The sequence below is a fragment of the Penicillium subrubescens genome (genome assembly GCF_028828155.1).
Source record: "Penicillium subrubescens strain IBT 31985 chromosome Unknown utg000001l_segment0_segment0, whole genome shotgun sequence".
NCBI lineage: Eukaryota > Fungi > Ascomycota > Eurotiomycetes > Eurotiales > Aspergillaceae > Penicillium > Penicillium subrubescens.
Window position 1 is genome coordinate 2855663 of NW_026643151.1, and position 20095 is coordinate 2875757.

The 20095-nt window shown below is 47.7% G+C and overlaps 7 protein-coding genes across 7 annotated transcripts; 6 read left to right on the top strand and 1 right to left on the bottom strand.

Annotated features, from left to right (window-relative positions):
- Nucleotides 1-1821: 1821 nt before the first annotated feature.
- N7473_000964 (Cys6 transcription factor domain-containing protein) lies at nt 1822-4161 on the top strand. The gene is made up of 6 exons (XM_057146904.1): nt 1822-2012; nt 2075-2161; nt 2221-2349; nt 2403-2791; nt 2843-3341; nt 3395-4161. Exons 1-6 carry the CDS (start codon nt 1843-1845, stop codon nt 4140-4142), a joined length of 2022 nt encoding a protein of 673 aa, XP_057014790.1. The 5' UTR covers nt 1822-1842; the 3' UTR covers nt 4143-4161.
- Nucleotides 4162-4670: 509 nt separating this feature from the next.
- On the bottom strand, nt 4671-9052 carry N7473_000965 (Peptidoglycan-binding Lysin subgroup; the record flags this gene model as incomplete). The annotated part of the gene is made up of 6 exons (XM_057146905.1): nt 4671-6127; nt 6205-6468; nt 6559-6594; nt 6667-6735; nt 6811-7018; nt 7094-9052. The coding sequence occupies 6 exons, from the start codon at nt 9050-9052 to the stop codon at nt 4671-4673; spliced, it is 3993 nt and encodes a 1330-aa protein (XP_057014791.1).
- A 639-nt stretch (nt 9053-9691) lies between these two features.
- On the top strand, nt 9692-10713 carry N7473_000966 (uncharacterized protein; the record flags this gene model as incomplete). The annotated part of the gene is made up of 2 exons (XM_057146906.1): nt 9692-9771; nt 9831-10713. The coding sequence occupies 2 exons, from the start codon at nt 9692-9694 to the stop codon at nt 10711-10713; spliced, it is 963 nt and encodes a 320-aa protein (XP_057014792.1).
- Nucleotides 10714-11790: 1077 nt separating this feature from the next.
- Nucleotides 11791-13273, top strand: N7473_000967 (LysM peptidoglycan-binding domain-containing protein; the record flags this gene model as incomplete). Its single annotated transcript, XM_057146907.1, has 2 exons — nt 11791-12009; nt 12062-13273. 2 exons carry the CDS (start codon nt 11791-11793, stop codon nt 13271-13273), a joined length of 1431 nt encoding a protein of 476 aa, XP_057014793.1.
- Nucleotides 13274-14623: 1350 nt separating this feature from the next.
- On the top strand, nt 14624-15093 carry N7473_000968 (uncharacterized protein; the record flags this gene model as incomplete). Its single annotated transcript, XM_057146908.1, has 2 exons — nt 14624-14835; nt 14946-15093. 2 exons carry the CDS (start codon nt 14624-14626, stop codon nt 15091-15093), a joined length of 360 nt encoding a protein of 119 aa, XP_057014794.1.
- Nucleotides 15094-15951: 858 nt separating this feature from the next.
- Nucleotides 15952-16368, top strand: N7473_000969 (uncharacterized protein; the record flags this gene model as incomplete). Its single annotated transcript, XM_057146909.1, has 2 exons — nt 15952-16163; nt 16218-16368. 2 exons carry the CDS (start codon nt 15952-15954, stop codon nt 16366-16368), a joined length of 363 nt encoding a protein of 120 aa, XP_057014795.1.
- Nucleotides 16369-17623: 1255 nt separating this feature from the next.
- N7473_000970 (Zn(II)2Cys6 transcription factor domain-containing protein) lies at nt 17624-18650 on the top strand (the record flags this gene model as incomplete). Its single annotated transcript, XM_057146910.1, has 4 exons — nt 17624-17872; nt 17931-18082; nt 18162-18448; nt 18501-18650. Exons 1-4 carry the CDS (start codon nt 17703-17705, stop codon nt 18648-18650), a joined length of 759 nt encoding a protein of 252 aa, XP_057014796.1. The 5' UTR covers nt 17624-17702.
- Nucleotides 18651-20095: the final 1445 nt, after the last annotated feature.

The following is a 20095-nucleotide window of genomic DNA, read 5'->3' on the forward strand; positions in this document are numbered from 1 at the left end:
CTAAAAAAGGGTGAAAAGCGCTTCCTACTCTTTGATGGCCACGGAGCACATCTTACCCTCGAATTCCTTGAGATATGCGAGTTAGCTGATATTATACCATTCGGCTTTATACCTCATTCAACACATCTCTGTCAGCCACTTGATGGTAAGCCATTTTTGAGCTATAAGCAGCAATTTCGGCTTATGAATAATGAGCTATCTTTCTGGGGTGGTCAGCCATGTGGTAAACCGGATTTTCTACGGGTAATTGGGCCTGTACGAGCGAAGGCATTTAACCAACGAATTATTCGGCAATCCTTCAAAGATCGTGGTATTTGGCCAGTCAACGGCCAAAATATAGTGGATAAACTAGCTAGCCAGCTAGAATTTACTCCTCTTCACGCACCTGATCTTCGCGCTCATGGAGAACCCCGAACTCCATCACCGGAGCCTACAAATTTACTATCATCAAGCGTGGAGAATACCCCTCCGAAGTCAATTGAAGCGCTAGAGAAGAATCAGAAGAAGATATCAAAGAAGGTGGCTACCTTTGACCCGAAGGTTCAGCGAGATATTGCAATGCTTCACAATCACCACAGGATAATCTACGAGCGGCTTATGATGGCGGAAGCGACTGTTTCGCGAATTAGGGCCGCTCAGGAGCCCTTGAGGCGCCCAATTACCAAGCGCCAGGTTAAACCGCTTAGCCAAACTGGTATACTAAGCGTTCGCGATGCGAATCGGTCAATCAAGACTAGAAAGGAGAAAGAGGCTGCTGCGGAGGAGAGGAAGCTTGCGAAGCAGTATAAGCAGGCTACTGGTTTGGATATGCCAAAGAGGCCCCAGGAGGATATTGATAGGTCTACCGAATCGGCTAGAGTAGCCCTGGAGCGAGGAGATCTTTTTTATTTAGGCTAGTTATCTAATTTGATGGTTTTTTTAGACGCATGGTAAAAATGTGACGGGGATTTAGGGGTGACGGGGATTTAGGGCGCACCCATAAGCGGAAGCGGTGGGTGGGCCGCAATATCATGGAGGGCACAGATACTAGCCAATACTATGCTAAATTTGCTTCAATATGAACCAATGAGCGCAAACCTTGCCAATAATACCAGGCCCCACGGGTTAGAGGCTGACATTATTCTTGGCAGGTGGTGCAAGTTCCTTAATGGGTTAGTGGCAGGGTGTAGCTCACCAACTTTTCACAGTAGAAGTGGCGGATTTTTTACTCGACAAGAAAAGAGAAAGTTGGTTTCTCTTCAGAGCAGAGTCATAATACTAGCCTTGCTTGCTATTTTGCAGCTTAGCTCGTTTGAGTCCGACCGGTCGCTAATACAGAATAATAGCAATCATAGTACGGTGTAGTGTTTTGAAGAAAGGCCAGACAATCAATAGTACTATGCATGTAATGACCCTTGGTTCTCCTTTGGTTATGTGAAACCCCAGGCAGTTTCCACTTTCCAGGGCCTGTAGTCTGTAATTTAGAAGATCTTTGCTTTTCGATGACGAGCTGAAAGCTTTATATGGGGTTCGATGAATTTCAACTCCGTACTATAGTATTTTTTGCCGGTGATATCGAGCCGCACAGATATCAGCAAGAACGCTGACGTAGATCTTGGATTCATGAGGATATAAGATAGAGGAAGAATTTCAATAAATTTAGAGTCTTTTTTCAACCTTTTTCTTTCAAATGCCTATGTACATCCAGCTCATTCATTAATTACGTGAGCCGGCCAAGGAAGGCGGTGTGAAAGGACTTTCGAGGTTTCAAACACCCAACTCCAACTGTACCGTACAGGTCCCCGATTCGGCATGGTTTCTACAGCTACAAAGGCTGCTACCCAGCCTCTCCCTAGTCCGCACATGCATCCGCCTCTATTCCTATTCCACAAACCCCTAACCCCTAGTTCTGGTTTCGCAACAATGACAGATACTCCATCCGACAGAAATTATGCTGTGAAGGCATGCGTGGCGTGTCGGTCCAAGAAGCGGAGATGCGACAAGGCTCTTCCGGCCTGCACGAGATGTACAAGGTAGTACAGCCTGGTAACCCGATCCTTCCTCGACGTGTTTTGATAACATTTTATTTGTCTAGAGTGTATCAAAATTGCCAGTATGATGACAACAAGCCACACTCGACAGAATTACCCATACTGGGGATGAGGGCAGACCTCGAATCGAAGTATGTCTTCCAGGATCCCACCCTTCGGAAAATACCGTTGTCTCACAGTGGTTTCTCAGCGCAAGAAAACCCCGGCAACTTTTACCCATCGTACAGACCTCGACGAAATCCAGCCTATCTTGTTCCAAGTGCAGGACAGGGAAAAGGCAGTGTAGCAGAGACATACCAGCCTGCTCACGTTGTGTACGGTAAGTTACCCAGTGGAAAATCGATTACGCCCCTCTGACCCAAAAATATGAAGAACAGGGATGGTTTGCAGATATGCGGGCTTGCCACTTACCAATCTAGGTCAAGCCTCTACTTCGCTACTGCTGCCCTCGGACGAATTTGCAGATCTGCCAGAGGGGCATCATGCTCTTAGACCCTTTTCTGCTTATGTAGAGACCAACGTCCCGAGAAATTCAAATTCGCCAAGCACAGATGATAGCGAAAACAGGACAGACTTCACAGCACAGAAGATAGCAAGGATTTCCTCCTCGCAATGTCAAGGACACGAACAACAATTGTCTGTCACCAGGCGGACACCGAGTCCGTTCACAATCGATCACGATAGCCACCGCTTCTTGGACCCATTCCATACTTATCCATCTAACCTGAGCCGTGAAACTATCACCCAGACATTCTATTACTGTCGGTACACCTAGCAGAGATTGAAGCTACCTTGCTGATAAAAGATTATAGCCGTCCAAGAAATGTGGCCGAAACTTTTCCCCGGCATGACGTACAAGGGTCAGAGCTTCATCCATGAGTGGATGAAAATAGCCATGAGCTGCCCCCCTCTATTCAGCGCATGGCTCCACTCAGGGGCAGAGCACCTTCTCATGCGGCAGAAAGCATCCGGCGTTCAGAGTCCCACGCCTAGGAAGGACACTTACGAATTGCTTCTTATGCGACAAGAAGCCATCACAGCCTTGAAACAAGTTGTGGATGACAGCAATCCCGCCACAGTTACGGATCAGATCATCATGGCTGCGTTCGCTCTGGCGTTACATCCGCACGAGAGAGACCAAGGAGCAACCTCTCGGATGAGACTGGCCCCTCTCTCCAACCTGCAATTGTTAACGCGGTTCACGGATATTGTGATCTTGGACGGCCATGTTCGAGGGTTACGCCATCTTGTGCATGCAAGAGGGGGCTTTGATAAAATCGAGATGCCTGGGCTTTCCGCTGGATTGTCGACGTGAGTGAACTTTCATGGAATGTATTCGGGACTGTTAGCTAATACCCCTAAAGCTGGAATCTCCTCACAGCTAGCAAATGGCTAACAAGGCCTTTCTGGCCACTGCGGACGAGGCTAAAGTCTGACAGCGCTGCTGAATTCTTGGCCAAGTTTGAAAATACTGACGCTGGAATGGGCGATTTACATTTCATACTCCATTCAAAATTTTCACGGCCCGTTATGTGGGTATTCCACGCTCTCCGCGGATACAGTTCTCTGCTGCACGAGTATGCTGATGGACGTCACTTCGATCTCGATCTGGGTTATATGCTGGAGCTGCGAAACTTGATCCACCACCACGTGTTATCTCTTCCTCCTGCTATTCTGACCGCAATTGGAAGTGTCCCACGTACATACGATTCATTCCGATTGGCACTGGCCATATACAGCCTCCTTGTTGTGTTTCCAGTCCCGTTGGTGACAGATCCGTATCCAAATGCGGCGCGACTCCTACGGTTCGAGCTGGAGCTTTTACCCAGGGAGGAGTGGGCCGCAATGCCGACAATATTGCTTTGGATATTAACGTTGGGTGGGATTGCTTCCCTGGAGACGCCACATCGCCTGTGGTTTATTGGGCGGTTGCATTTGCAGCTCGAGGAGTTGGGAATCACCAGTTGGAAAGGCTTTACTCACATAATGGAAACATTGGTATGGCTTGATAGCCCTTGCGGTCTGGAGGGTCTGACTCTGTGGAACGAAGTTCAACATTACGGACATCAGCCGGTTGTCGAATGCTTACCACACCGGGGGTTAGTCGTCTGAAAATTTACGTCTCATACACTAGTGTAATGATAATCAGATCACCATGTAACGATTTTATCTCATGCCCTTGGCACCATGACTCGGTGGTGATGAAGATGAACCGAGGACTACCACTGGTAGACATTGTTTGTAGGTCGCCGTACATTTATTCGTGCAAGCCTGCTTTCGAGGTCTATCAACTATTACATGTTTGCTTTTACTGCTACGGAGAGATGGTATACCTTCCAATTCTACATGTCTTTCTACATGTCTTTCTACATGTCTTTCTACATATCTTCCTTAATGTCAGTCTAGGTCAGCCTCAAGATCTCTAGAGGTTTAGAAATACTTGAAGGATTTGTTGCCGGCGGACAAATACATGGGCAGAGTGCGATGATCATTCCGAAGAATAGCATTAAACTTCCCCTACATGTCCTCGTGCAAGAGCAACAAGACTGCAAAATAAATTCCACCTTCTATAGCACACCCCCAAGTTCCACCTTCCACTCGTAGTAGTTTTATCCAATTATCGATAACCTTGTAGAAGAATCATTCCGCCTTGCACACATTCTTTATCCGAGTAATGGTATCCATTCGTCCCTTAATGACATCGCCAAACGCCCTCAGCGTGTCAGCCGACATTCCACGACGAATCCCGCCAGCCTTGGCCATCGCAGCAACATCAGTGAGAGCCAGTGGAGAAAGAATGAGCGAGAAGATAGCGAGCGGTGCGTTCTCTGGATCACCAACGATAGTGTAAATATCCAGAGCCGTATTGCCTGTTGCACCAACCAGCGAGATGATACGACCGATGTTCGCAAGTTCGACAAAGGAGCCCACGACCTCGCCAACAACGGGGATAAAGAAGAACAATGCGCTGAGGAATCCGAGGATAATTGACTTGCGCTGTTCTTCCTGAATTTCATCGGCAATGTCCTTGATTTTCTCCATGCTGTCCACAGCATCTGATATCATGAACACCGGCAGTGAGAGAGCATCGGCGAGGTCACTACCGTCAGGTAGATACCACCAGGTGCGCATCTGATGAAGAACGTCATCTAACTGCGGAGAGAGTCCGTTGAGCTTTTCACGAGCTTTGGAAACGATGTCCTTCGGGTTAATCACGTCGCTCTTGTCGTATCCCACGGGGATAGGGTAGTTATGCTCATAGTCGTGGTCCCAACAGTGGTCATCGGACGGCGCGCACTCTCCGTACTGCTTATTCCCAAATTTGATGTTCTCTTTGGCGATACCGATGTTGGAGTATAAGTCGGCCCAGAACTGATCTGCCTTATCATCACGTAGAGACCAGTATACCGCCTCATTCCAATTGTAACCGGACGCGGGCGCAGTCTGACCACGCAGAGAGTAGTCCGGCGCACAAGGCTCCGTGAAATTCTGCCAACGCGATTTAATGTTAGGGCATGGAGTGACTGTACCTTCTCCGCCACCAGTGTTGCCGTTGCAGTTGTCGTTCCAGCCGCAGTTCCAGTCTTGACAGTACCGACACTCCGCGCTGCCCGTGAGGCCCAGACCCTTGCACTTAGCACAGCACCAGATTTCCTCGGTGATATCGCAGGTGAAATAGTCGTTGCCGTGTTTTGCCATGAAGTCATCTACCTCCCTGCCTGCGCTGTTCACAACTGCCTTGGCGTAAACGTCAAAGCTCTTGTCGTAGTCTCCGGCCAGAAGCTGGTCATAGCGACTGAGAGAATCGTCCAGGGTGTTCTTCAACTGCTTCACAATATACTGCGCAAGACATTCTTGAGGGATGTTATTGGCGTCTGCCTCAATGGCGTCAAGACTGTCGTAGGAAGCATTGCAATCCGCTAGTGGAATTGCGGGCTGGTCGCTTCCTTCAGTACCATCTGGGCCCTGGGCTTCATCATCCGTGAATGCCTGCAGATCGGTTGCCCAGTCGATGGTTCCGGCGAAGTTATACCCTTGATAAACCTCTCGTCGCTTCGATTTGGTGGCCTCCGTCATATACGCCACCCATTGATTGCCTAGATCAATTATCCGCTCGTATCAATACAGCTCATTTCAACCGGCCAAAGTATCCCAGAGGCAACCAAGCACATACCATCGTAGACAGCAATGTCCGAGTCCGATGCATCGTCGTGCCATGCCATTACATCATCGCCGGCGGATATGATTTCGTCGATTTCAGCGTTGGCAATGTATCCTGGTTCTAGGGTGCAACGGCCTGGCTCGGCTGGAGAGTTGAGCCAGTCGCCTTCAAACAAACAGTGCGGCTGGGTACAGCCCGCAGATGACATTAGGAACGATCGTCCATAGCTTGATTCGCCGACGAAGATTTTGTTCGTTGGTACGCCAGCTTTGGTAACTGTATTGTGGTGAAATTAGCCTTCAGCCAATGATTCATGCAGGAGGGGTATTGCAACGAGTTCTTGTGTTCTATTCAAAAGCGACTTACTCATTGCTAAAGCATCGACAGTCTCCGTGAAGTTCACTGCATCAGTTTTGTGTAAGTGAATATTCCTGCACAAAAAGAAGCAAAGAAAGTCACAAGGGTTTTATTTACCATGACTGCGAAGACAATTTCCTGTGGGACAGCCAGGATTAGTCCACATATTACCGGCATCCCATTGACCTGTAAAAACCCTCTTAGTATAACTTTCTATGAAGATAATCATTGAGGTTTGAAATGAAAATGCAGCAGGCTTACCGTGGAGATCATATGTCATATACACGATGTAGTCTAGCTGATTGGCCATGCTACTGATGGGAAAGTTCTTGAGATACCAATAGGACGAAGGGGCAGCGATGGACATTGTCTTGCCATTAGGTAACTTCGACCTCATTGTCGTTAAGAACTTCAAATAGTTAGGCCCATCGCTGGCGGAGCCTGGTGGGGTGCCGGGGATATCGGTGGCCTAAATTCTTATTAGCTTTACCTACACTCGTTTATCGAGATTATCATTGTCGTAGGACAGTGGAAGGGCACTCACTCCTGGATACTCCCAGTCAAAGTCAATCCCATCAATTCCCTCAGATGTGAGAAAGTTGGCCAGGTTCTGGGTAAAGGTTCCCCTGTTGGCGGGGGACATGGCCTCCCGCAGGATATCGTATGTAGGCTGATCATTCGAAAAGCTCCAACCACCAAAGGAGACGACCCGTTTGACACCCAAAGACTTGAACTGTTCCCACTGATTATCTGGATCGTCAATGACGACTGTCCAATCGGCAGTGTTGATGTTGGCAAAGGACCAATGGATATGCGTGTAGGTCCCGTCAGTATTGGCGTTGATCGCTCGTTGAAAGAGACAGCCTCGGTCATAGTTCCACGACTCATAGTATCCTACACGGCCATATTGAGCTGGTGGAGTGTCACTCTTGACGACGGCAGTTCCACAGCTGGATATGCACCCAGCAGTGCCCGGAGGAGAGGTTCCTGGATTGCCCTCAGGGCCGCGCTCTGGATTACAGAAGTCCGCAGAGACACCACACTGGCCCCAGATGTTGCAGCAGGCATTAAGAGGGCATGGATTGAGATTGGCAAGATCCACTCCGGAGATAGCAAACGTTCCCGGCTTGGTTGGGCCGCAGACCGCATTGTCAATAGGAGCAGGCATTGGCGGGGTGCCACTACTCAGGCAGATATTTACCCCCGTAAACAGGTTGCTGCATCCATTCCACCCCCAGGTGGTGCCCTTATTGTACTCTTCTAGTTTGTCCACAGTCAAACCGTACTCTGCCGCCAGTGCGTCGCAGTTGTCGTTGTCTGTCGTGAGGTATGTCGCGCAGCTGCCATCAGCATTGGGCTTAGGGGAAATATCGGGCAGGGTTCCTGCTGTGCAGCATACGCGCTGACTAGGTACAAGGTTTGAACAGAATGTATCATCTGCCGAATTGTATGTTGTGAAGTCGGCACTCGAAATACCACAACGGCTCGCAAGTGTATCACAGCCATCGTTCGCCACCACAGTGATAGTAGTGCAGTCAGCACGTCTATGTAATGCCGAGGAATTCCTTTGGGTAGACGATCGGAGTGTGGTGTTGTTTATGGAGAAAAGAGGTTTCAAATCCACAGTCGACTCCCAAACTTTGACATTATACCAGATAGCCGAGCTTTTGAGGCCCTCAACACACTGTCCGTGTCGAGTCCAGGATACCAAAGCATTCTGTACAGTGGCGATGTTCCCGGTAGTGTCGATGGCAATACCCAACACATGGTTGGCATTGCGTTTATCACCACAGAGCTGCGCAATCATAGTCTCAGAGGCTCCATTGGTGCTGACATGTTGTGACAGACTTGAGGTGATAGATGCGAGCGACATTCTGTCAAAGGATGATCCAACGTAAACACCAGCAACAGTTCCATTGGAGTACGCAAATAGGGTTGGCTGATCTTGGCAAGGAGAACCCTTCTCCATATAGCTCTGGAGACAGTCGAGAACGGCGGTGGTGCCATCGAGCTTCCCTGTGTTGGACCCCTGCTGGCTGAACTTGAGGGGAATTACAGTCTCCCCCGCCTGGAAATTCTGGCAAGTCTCCTTCTTATCGCGCTTTATTCTTGTGGGGTGATTAGTGGTCTTGTTGGCAAACAAGCTATTGATGGTGGTATTTGCATCGCTCTCTGTGCCAGCTGTGCATGCTCTGATCTTCACCGTGGTTCCGTCGCTACCCACTGGGTTGTGAATGGCCATACTAAACAACATAGGCTGGTTGCAGAAGGCCAGACGCTCGACAGAAGGGTACACAGTCCACGACTCGGGCTTGCTGCCCAAGCATGCTTGTGGACAAGGGTGCAAGTCTGAATAGTAGGTGTTGGGGCTGTCAATGGGGACAGCGTCACCAAATTTGAGGACTGGCTTCCCATTGACGTCCTGGCCTGCCTGGACATCTAGAAAGAATGATGCCAGAATCACGGCCAACAAGGCCCACGGCCTCGGGGAATGCCAGCGCATTAGATGCTGTGCCAGCAAGAAATGATCAAATAAACAAATAAGAGATGGATGGAAAGAGTGAAGAGTAGTAAGAAAGAAGAGGTGAAGATGGATGATAAGCAAGCCACTCAATGTCATCCTAGTAATAGGTATATATAGTTGGTCTACCTGATAAGATGATCATTATGCTAGATATCAGTCATTCAGCTGTCCTCTGAACGATGCAAATCATATCTCGTAATATCACGCCGAACCCAGGTACCCATCTTGTCAGATTTGCTATCACCAGCGGACTTTCTACTAGCGGCGATTTATCTCGGGATGTAACCTCATAAGCAAGAGACTAGATAGAAATGGCAAGAACATGAGTAAAATTACTTTTGGTTGATGTTACCTAGTTGCAGTTGAATGGATTTGGCGGGAACTTCGATAGGTCAGCCCAAATAGGGGAGAATCTATATAAAGATAGCTTTTGTACTCCTTCCTCTTCAGGTTGGACATATTTTATAGTAGCCATAATCTAGATATAATATGGGTGCTACGCCGCGTTCCTGTTCCTAACCGCTCTCCTCACCGTCTCTAACACATATTCCACTCCTCAACCAGGACGTCTTGTTTATCCTCTCCCGTTACATTGCCTACCAAGGCGTACTGGTTACCATGAAGCTCACTATGGTGCTCGCCTGGGCCAATTTGTTGGCTGTTGCAATGGCTTTCGCTATCCGTGGAGCAGCGGAACGGTGGGCATTGCCAGCGAATCTTCCTATCAGTTCCCTGAGGATGCTAACCTACAATATAGTGCATACTTCTACAGTGTGTATATCATGGAGGAGGCCGCCTTTGAGGATACGGCACAGATGACAATCGCCACGGGCTGTATGGGAAAACGCACGGGGCTCCGCGGGCAACTAAATCGATGCCTCTTCAGTGAATTTGTCGACTTTTTGTGGGCACCAGAGAAAGGTAAATCTCCATCGACAAAACCCAATCCGGCTTGGGTTGTTTGGGGCAACGCTCAAAGGAAGGATTTTTCGAATGAGAATCTGTCGAAGATAACAGCGGAGAAAATGAAAAGCTGGCTTCAAATGGTGAATTACCAAGATGTCCCAGACCCGACAACCGGCAAGATCACGAGAGAGAAGCTTCCTGGTGCTGGTTACACTGGGTATATGGATACCAAAAAAATGATTCCAACTGCAGTTGACTACCCTGACGGAATAAGGAAAGCTGGTATATCTGCCTGGAGAGCAAAGGAAGCCTACAGGCAAGATACAACCCTCTCTGCTGCCGATCGGCAGAAGTGGAATATGTGGGGAGATCGTTGCAGCGATGCGGCAGCTTTGGCTACCAACCTCCGACTTCAAGACAACGGGAAAAATGAATGCAATTTTATCAAAGAGAGGCTGTCAAGTCTTTTCAAAGGAAGAACAGAAGACGTCGTGAGGGTAGACGCCAGTTTGTTTGGAGGTAATGGGGGTAAGGTCAGCGGAGTGAAAGTGTTGGAAAAAGACAGAACGGCGGCAGAATGGGCGACGCTGACCGGGACGAGTGTAGAAGATATCAAGACAATGATTGATAAAGGGCTCGACGACTTCGGTAAACAGCCAGGAGGCCCGGAGCACGCCAAGGCGCTGGAAGAGTGTAAAGGCGCCTATAGAATGACGTTTGAAGGTCGTTGCTGAGTGGTCATCAACGAATTGTTGGATCTTGAGGTTGCTTGATAGGGGATAAAGTGGATTTCAGAATGCAGGCCTAGCCATAGTAACTCTTGTACTTTCTTTCCAAGACATCGTTTCTTTCCATATGCCTCTTCTTTACTTTCTTCGTAGATTTATCATGGACGATTAAAGCCAAAATGTGATCATACTATCCGGGACACGTGGGTGGACTCTGTCCTGACCTGCAAGTCTCTGCACAAATCCACAAGGTATAACTTCTGCAAGATACTCTACAGCAGTTATTCTATGTTACATTTAATTTTCCCAAGTTACCAGTTTCGATATTGCTGTGCTGGTCATCCGAGTCTGTATTAAGTCTAGGTCTGCAACAGGGAACTTACGCTAGTTGGGACTATGGTCTATTAAAATCTGCGTAAGACTTCGCCTAAAATGTCGGCAGAGAACTGAGTAGCGTAATGGTGCATTAGAAATAGAAGAGCAACTAGTTGTTATCCGGTGACGTGCTAATCTCCCGTAGGTAGGTGTACATTTTTTTTAATCTCTTCGTCTGTGGTTCGGCTTCGGGCTCTTTTGATATTGGCGTCTCACTGTCTCATTCTTAGTAGTGCCAAGGCCTTGCCAAGAAGGCTTTGCAGGCGGATCCGGTACATCTCACCTGTGTCGGGATATCGGCTGACGGAGATTTCGTGGCACTGGTGATTCCGTGAGCTCCGTGATTCAGCTCGCAACTTCTTTTCTTTTCGACCTTCGCACCGATGGTCCGCTCGCGAGGTATTTTGCACATTTCTCACCTATTCTTCGTTTTACTTCCCTAGTAGGAAAGACTAGAGGATGTTACAGTTACAGTGGAAAACGGCTCAGCTGATAGTAGAAATTAACCGCTCGTTTGCGTTGTTTACCAATGAATTTCCGGGATCTGATAGTCACATAGAGTTAGCTTCATGTCTCATTCATCCTCGCATACCACATACTTGTTCACAGAAAACCTCACCTCCTCAGTGAAATTTGAAGTATATAATGACCAACTGGGCTATATCTGATACTCAAAATCCAACTAAACAGTTAGTAGCACCCGCAATAATGGTCTCGGTAACCTTGTCTCTCTTTGTTGCTGGGCTTAGCTTTTTGCCTTCAGTCATTGCCAGGCCCAGTAACCTACGCCGCGACGATATCCCGAAGTTCCCCTACGATCCCAACACCACCCCGTACTGTACGTGGTGGATGGATAACGATGGCTCCACTAACTGTCAGGACATTCCTGATTTCTGGGCTATCTCGCTTGACGACTTTAGGCGATGGGTTGGTCTTCCCCTACTGCTCAATTATTATCGGCGAACACTGACTTTGATAGAATCCGTCAATTACTGCCTCTTGTGGCGGCTTTGAAGTTGGCAAATCGTACTGTGTAGAGGCGTATGGGGAACCTGCACCCACCACTACCATTTCCCCAACTTCGACTTCGACTTCAATTTCAACTTCAACCTCGACTACTCAAAGCATGACAACCGCCACGGCAACTATCACAACTGTCACCCCACCCACCACCTCTGGCAATGGCATTGCAACACCAACTCCCACTCAGCCGGGGATGGTGTCCAACTGCAATAAGTTCTACAAAGTCACAGATGATGATGGTTGTGAGACTATCGCCGACAAGAATGGCATTACTCTGTCAGATTTCTATCTATTCAACACCCAGGTTGGCACCGATTGCTCAACTCTCTGGACGGATTATTATGTTTGTGTCGCTATTATTGGAACCACAACCACAGCGAGTGCAACAACAACAACAACAAAAGCCACATCCACATCCACAAACGGAATTTCCACTCCAACTCCCACTCAGCCGGGGATGGTGTCCAACTGCAATAAGTTTTACAAGGTCACAGACGATGACGGGTGCCAGACTATCGCCGACAAGAATGGCATTACTCTGTCAGATTTCTATCTATTCAACACCCAGGTTGGCACCGATTGCTCAACTCTCTGGACGGATTATTATGTTTGTGTCGCTATTATTGGAACCACAACCACAGCGAGTGCAACAACAACAACAACAAATGCCACATCCACATCCACAAACGGAATTTCCACTCCAACTCCCATTCAACCGGGTATGGTCTCAAACTGCGACGCATTCTATTACGTTCAATCCGACGACGTGACATGCGCACAGATCGCACACGACAACGGAATTAGTCTATTACAGTTCTATACCTGGAATCCCACTGTCGGGGCCGACTGCGGCAGTCTCTGGACTAGCTACTATGTCTGCATCTCTATTGTTGGAGTGACGCCATCCCCTTCCACCATTGCTACTACCACTACGAAGGCGACGGCCACGACCTCAGCGGGCAATGGAGTGGCAACCCCGACGCCAATTCAACCTGGCATGACAACATCTTGTAAAACATTCCACAAGGTAGTCAACGGAGATGAATGTGGCGCGATTGCTACTAATGCCAAGATCGCCTTGGCTAATTTCTTAAAGTGGAATCCGCAAGTAGGTAGTGATTGTTCCAGTTTATGGTTGGATTACTATGTCTGCGTCGGTGTGTTGTGAGGATTGAATACATATGTATCTATCTATTCAGGGGCCAGAAGGAGGTTTATAGTAGGAGATGTATAGAAAAAGAAAATAATATGTGTTTGTATTCGAGATCTTCTACATGAAATGATGAGCACTTGTATTGGAGTGATTTGTTATGCTGATAGGTTAGTATTTGGAACTACCTCCTGGTATTTATTTCTTCCATTTGGTTTACAGTTCTAAGAAGCTCTGTCACGGAGTACTGGGGCCATGAAGAAAGATGATGTCTTATTCACTTCCGGCGCGTATCTGCAAACGAATGATACGGGATGACCGCAACCTAAACTCGGGATCCTGGGACTAATTCTTTAGGTTACTGCCAAGAACCCTTCAGGTACCAGTGGGGTGGATCTAGCAGGCTTGCAAATTGCCACAGGGGCGTTGCATATGGCTTATGGCAATCCGAAACAGGGCCACGATTCAGCCCAATGTCTGGGAAGAATTGGCGGATGAACTTTCGGACTCCTGTGCTTACTCCGTAGAGCTTCAAATTTAGCCACGAGCTGAGATGACACTAAACACCGCGTTAAGGTATTACCCGGAGATCATAGAGCTTGTCCGCCAGATTCATCTAGCCAAGCCTTTTAGTCTTGCAGCAAGATTTGTCTTGGCATATTTGTTAGTGCTTATAATGTTGCATCAAGTCAGCCCAGGGCTTATCAAACAGCAATATGTTAACCCGAATTAGCCCTTTCAGAAATCACAGAGCTTTCCGCGAGATTTATTTAGCCAAGCCTTTAGTCTTGCAGGAAGATTTTTCTTGGCACACTTGGTAGCGCTTATAATGTTGCGCCAGGTCAGCGCAGCGCTTGATGAAGAGAGTATATGCAAACCCAAATTAGACTAATCAACTATTTGGCGGACATCATGTAGCTTGTCCGTTACCTTTTGGTCATTTAGCAAGGTCTTATTTTGGCATACTTGGTAGTGCTTATACTATTGCACCAGGTTAATGCTACACCAGGTCAGCGCTTGCCAGAAAGAAGTATATGCATATATCTGATAGAGCACCTGGCAAGAGTTTTCATGGCACAACATTGTCTTGCTTGTGTAGTGAAAGCCGTGTTATCCGTGAAAAATGGGGATCAAACACCTGAAATCAATACTTGCTCATTCGGGAAGTCGAAGCACCTGCAACATTTCATCGATATCTTCTTTAATTCTGGATCTAAATCAAGCATGGGATTATAATTACCGGTCGCCGCCGCTTCAATCCACGAAACCAATCTTCCGTCCTCCGTTTCCATCCACGAATAAGAATCAATTGCACTTCTGATCAGCTCCTTTCTCTCTCACCGAGAATTACAGGACCATAACAGGACCATGAAGCTGTCCATTCTTACAATCGGGGCCGCCGCCCTTGCCGGCCAGGCCGCGGCTTTCCACGGCAGCTTGGCCGCCACTCCCTACCTTCGCGATTCAAGTGGATTGCACCAGGAGCTCTTTGTACAAGACTACCTCACCGGCTCAATGTGGTCAGCACGTCTTGACGGAGGATTTGACGCTTGCACCGGTGGCCAGAAGTGCTGGGTCTCGTGAGTTTTCTTCTTTTTTTTCTTTCTTGGGATGCCCTGCATCAAAATCCAATCAGGTATCAATTTATCGATATTGCAAGATAGCTTTAGCTGACCGGACTTCCTATCAGACTCCTTGAGGCAGGCGACGATAACTATAGCTTTGCCGTACAAGTCTGGAGGACTGACGACGGTTGCCATAATATCGACTTTGAAGGCTACCTTGATGCTCATCATGGATTTTGCTGTGGTTCCTTGCCTTGTGATATCTGGGCTTAAGTTGATGGGTGCTAGGTCATAGAGAGGGAGAAAGTGAAGACCGATATGGCGGTTGATTGGATTGTCGATGAAGCTAAGAAATTAAAATTATAGTGTGGCCAGCATCCACAATATAGATACATGGTGTTAGGCTTTCTCGCTCCTTAAGAGATTTTTCGGATTGCAGATTACAAATATCAAGTATGCTTAACACTACTCTTTGATAATATAAGTACGCCATATGAGTCCTAGGCGTTGTAAAACAGGTTGTAGTCGTGTGTAGGTCGGATCTGTGGTATACTGCACAAGGCCTGTTTCCTTTTGCTAGGGATCTCCTTGGCTTGGGACCTTAGGTCGGCACGCCCATACTACAATCTGACACCGAATTTGTACACAAATATCCATGTTAGAGCGGGCAAGACAACGGTGAAGTAAGATTGCCTTTTGTCGAACAAATTTAGGGCATAATACCGCTAGACCAAAATGCACTTCAGGCAACATTCTTAGTCTATACGGCTATATTTTGTTTCTGACATCTTCTCAAGGGCAGTTGATAATATGGAGGCTTCTATAGACTGGCTACAGGTATCTGAAGCAAATACCCTTTTTAAACACTGAATAAAGACTAGCCGTGAAGATGCCAGGAGATCTAAAATTATTGCTCAGCTGAGGACTGCTGACTCCATCACAGCTAAGCTCCATTTCTCTACCGCCACTACCAGGTAGCATTATCCACGAGGCGGAAATTGAATTGACAATTTAATTGTATACAATTGATACTTGTCGACCCCAAAGAATATAAATATTCCATCCTACCTCTGTAAAATCACCAACCCACATCAGCCCACTTAAAATCCTCAAACATTCAAATCACTAAACATGAAGTTCTGTATCCTCCTGGGCGCCGTCTCTCTTGCTGGCTATGCATCTGCCTTTTGGGGCCAGATGGCTGCTAGTGACTATGAAAATGACAATGGCCAGACAACCATACATCAGATCATCACTTTGACCGACTACAACACTGGGTCTATCTATACGGGTCTTTTGCCGGGGGGATTCAACGGTTGTGTGGCTTCTCACTGCGCAGTCACGTAGGTCATGGTTCTACTCATGCATTTATTGATGCAAGCTGACCCGTGCAAAAGTTTTGGTGAAGCTTATGGCAATGGATTCTACAAGTTTAAGGCTTCCATGTGGAAGACCAATGACGGATGTCACAATATCGATTTCCAAGGCGCTTTGGATGCTGGCCATGGGTATTGCTGTGGTTCGCTTCCATGTGACCTTAGTGCTTAGATGATAATTCTCGCTACGGAGACAGATGGTTTGATGTGATGAGCAAGGGTCCGATTGCACTTGAGCATGATTGGTGGGATGGATGATTAGGGAATAAGCACTGTTATTCTGCTGTTCTAGAACCTCGTGCCAAGTGTTTTCGATCGATTCGATTCGATCTTTGAAGTCAATGCTAGTATTCTAACGAATTTGTTTTGCATGTTCGCACAATGCCTTTTCTACAGAAAGTAAGCCGATTTGTTAGCTATACGCCATTCCGACAAACTGCATTTGCCGGTCGTCTGCCCACTCGGATCAAAAAACGACCTGTAAAAAGTGATGAGATAAGTAAAATAAGAGGTACATTGATCAATACGAGGTCCTTTGAATCGGCGGGTTCGATGCAAACCATCGCACTCGCGACAGAATAACTACAAAGTAATTTCCCTAACTCTACTACTGCCTATTGGAGAAAGTGTAACGGACAGAATCAACGCCAAGGAGCTGAACCAATCATATCGCTTCATCTCACTGTTACAGCTTACATATTGTTGGTCTGACACGTGACTGAACGGCCTGAACCAACCCTTTCGATTGAGGCAAGAAAGCTGACCGTGTTGTGTTGAAAAATTAAGGGATCTTGCTTTCTTTTTATTTTCTTGGAAAGATGAAAAAGAAAACCGTGGTGAATAGCAAGAGTTCAATATTAAAGCACCGAGGTTTGACTCCTGTTCGACTCTTGAGAGCGGGCAGCTCAGCAAGGCCCGAGCGCCCTATGCCTAGAAAGTACAAAGGTGCGCGTCCGGTCAGCTCGTAAGTTTGAAATTTATGCATAGATCTCGGTATTTTTGGACGATGGTCACTGTTGGGCTTCGTATGTACTCGCTCTTCCTCATCGGGTTAGCGGCGGGTTAGCGGCGGGGTCTCTGATCGAGAAATGTCTAATTTGTTAACCGGGGGGTCAGGGTCCAAGTTTGCCTGGAATTGCTGGTAAAGCCCCCGGTCCAACGTCAAAAGACAGGAGGCGTATTGCATGCCACTCTAACGCATTGCTTTTTGATATCTGCCATCGCTGCTCACGAGTCCTGAATCCGAGCCGCCTCTGTCGTGCCGAAGATGGACCCCCGGGCGGATCACGCTTGCTTATCATGTGCTGAGAAGAAAAGGAAATGCGACCGCCTTTTGCCATCATGCTTAGCGTGTCTCAAGTGAGGTCTTTGAAGCACTAGCCCCATATCCAGGCTGACCTTGCCAGACAAAAGCGACAGTGCTGGTACAAAACGGCAGCCAGAGTGCCAGCTCAGGGGAACGTGAACGATCAGAGAAGCCTGCACGGTTCCACCGAACCGATATTCATGACTGACCCACGGTCAGAATCATCTTTATACCCCCAGAGCAGTGTCAGTCAAGCAGCGATTCTCCCCCTGACCTCAGCCGCAGTGAGGGCTATCGGGGCATGTCTCCAGTGCCGCGCAAAGAAACGAAAATGTGACAAAATATGGCCGACTTGCGGCCGATGCTCAAGGTACCACTGCTGGTAGTAAAGCTGACAACCTGTTCAGACGACTAATGATTGCCGGCAGACAATATAACCACTGTGATTATCCCAAGCAGGCTCTCGTGATGGATGGGCCTGGCGCTTCCTTCCTTCGTTCGCTTGACATTGGCAGGTTGAATGCCACAGTGCCCTTACCAGTCGAGTCACAACCCCACATGCCTATGCTTATTCACTCGTGTAAGTAGACAAGCAAATAGCGCTAATGCGATTTGAAAAAGCTCTACGCAAACTGTGTACTCACCGGTATCTTCGATAGTCCTCGAGACCTTTGGGATGGACCCGCTCCCTGTTGACAGTGGTAGTCTCGCATGTCTTCTTCGGGCGACGTGGATCCAACAAGCCCTTGCTGACCCTTGTGCACTTCACACCACCCTTTATGCCGCGTCGGCCCATCTGGATGCGTTTAGAGGTGCCAAAAAGAGCAATATGACATTATATCACCACACAATTGCACTGCGGTTGCTCCAGGAGAGAATCAACGACCCAGACGCGGTATTCAGCGAGTCTTTGATGGCGTGTGTTGCACCGTTAGTCTTTTTCTCGGTATGTCTGTTCCCCGAGAACCTAGTCTGCAAGCAAGTTCTGACTATTTCAGGCCCTCTTTGGCGACAAAGGAGCATCCACCATCCACAAAATGGCATTGATGAGAATGATCAAAGCAAAAGGCGGCCTTGAAGATCTCGCCCTTGGCACGTTCCTGTCAGAGCTTATCACTGTGTGCGTATTTCCGATCATCATTCCTTAACGACTATTAGCGGTGTCTCATATTGTTTCCTCGTTGCAGATGCGTTCTCACCGAGGCTATTATCATGGACTCCACCCTCGATATACCATTCCTAGATATTCCTTCCACTCCTCTCACCCCTCCCAATTATTTTATCTCCGCCATCCTGCGTCGAGCAGCCAGCAAAAAAGGAGGTTACTATAACCTCTCACCCCGTACAATCGAGATCTTTGAAGATATTGAATCTGTTGCCCACCTTTGGCCAGATGACCCTGCTATCATTTGTATCCGAGCGAAATGGGCAACCAGAGTGGAAGATCTCTTGTTATCGTCCCCGGATCATCAAGATACCGGGCATAATACCAATCATGTCCCTATTAAGTCGAATGCTGAGGCAATAAACCAGGCTTGCTATACAGCAGCATTGATCTTCTGGTTATTGTTTCTTGACGACTATGATTTTCTTGCTCCGTTTTCCATGGATGTTTTACAACTTCTTGTTAAGAAATTGCGTTATGCGATATCCTGTGGAAGCATGGATACGTGGGTCAGAACCGCCCCGGAAGCCCACACTTGGGTATGTCTGCTTGGAACAGCGGTCTCTGTGAAGTTAGATGACCGTGTCTGGTTCAGCCTTAGGCATGGTCAGCCAGTGATATGTATCAGGAGCAAAGGAACATCGGTCTTGTTACAGAGTTGGAGCATTTATGATTGGGCGAATCAAAAGCGCAAGGAGAAAATAATGATGGCAAGGGCGGCGGAAGAAGATATTCTCTCTGAAGAAAGACAAGGGAATAGTCGAGAGAGACGAAGAGCATGAAGAAAGAGGAGAAGAAGACTGAAGTTTTCCACTGGTTAGCGAGAAGTATCGCAAATCTTTCTTTTTTTTGGGATGGCTCGGAACGATCAATTATGCTCTGCTCCTTACTGGTTCAGCTTAGAGGCCCTGTGGGAACTGAAAGACCATGGAATGGCTTGACTACTTATGGAAAACTCAAGTATCATGGAAGGAGCTACCGGTAGGTCCGGTACCTATGAACATGTATTCAGTTGTATTGTCGTTAAGGCGGCGGCTGGCTGGCTCGCGGGCTAGCGGGCTAGTGCAACTATGCCGCATTTGGCCCGCCACGGTGACACCAATCAGCAATCGCAGATCTTCACAAGTGGAGCCTCCGTGTTGATGACGGATCAGAGGGGATATCTTTTGCCTCTGAGCATTTGCTTTCTTATTGGGTTCCTCTTCGACTTTTTCCATTTTCTTGCTGATGGACGGTCATTTACATATAGTATTTTTTTTCTTTTGCGTATCGTTACTTGAATAGTCAACCTGGCTCGGCCTTCGGAGTACGCGGCGCTACTAATAATACGGACAACAGAACACTAGAGATAATGAGCATGATACAGGTGGCAAATGCACATTATTGTTACCTTTCACTGATTAGTTTCATTCACATTCGGCTGGGCCA

Excerpts from the sequence above, each read along its gene's own strand:
- N7473_000964 (XM_057146904.1), top strand. The coding sequence starts at position 1,843 with ATGCATCCGCCTCTATTCCTATTCCACAAACCCCTAACCCCTAGTTCT. Across the intron at positions 2,013-2,074 it reads GCCTGCACGAGATGTACAAG|AGTGTATCAAAATTGCCAGT; the intron begins GTAGTACAGCCT and ends TTATTTGTCTAG. Across the intron at positions 3,342-3,394 it reads CTTTCCGCTGGATTGTCGAC|CTGGAATCTCCTCACAGCTA; the intron begins GTGAGTGAACTT and ends ATACCCCTAAAG.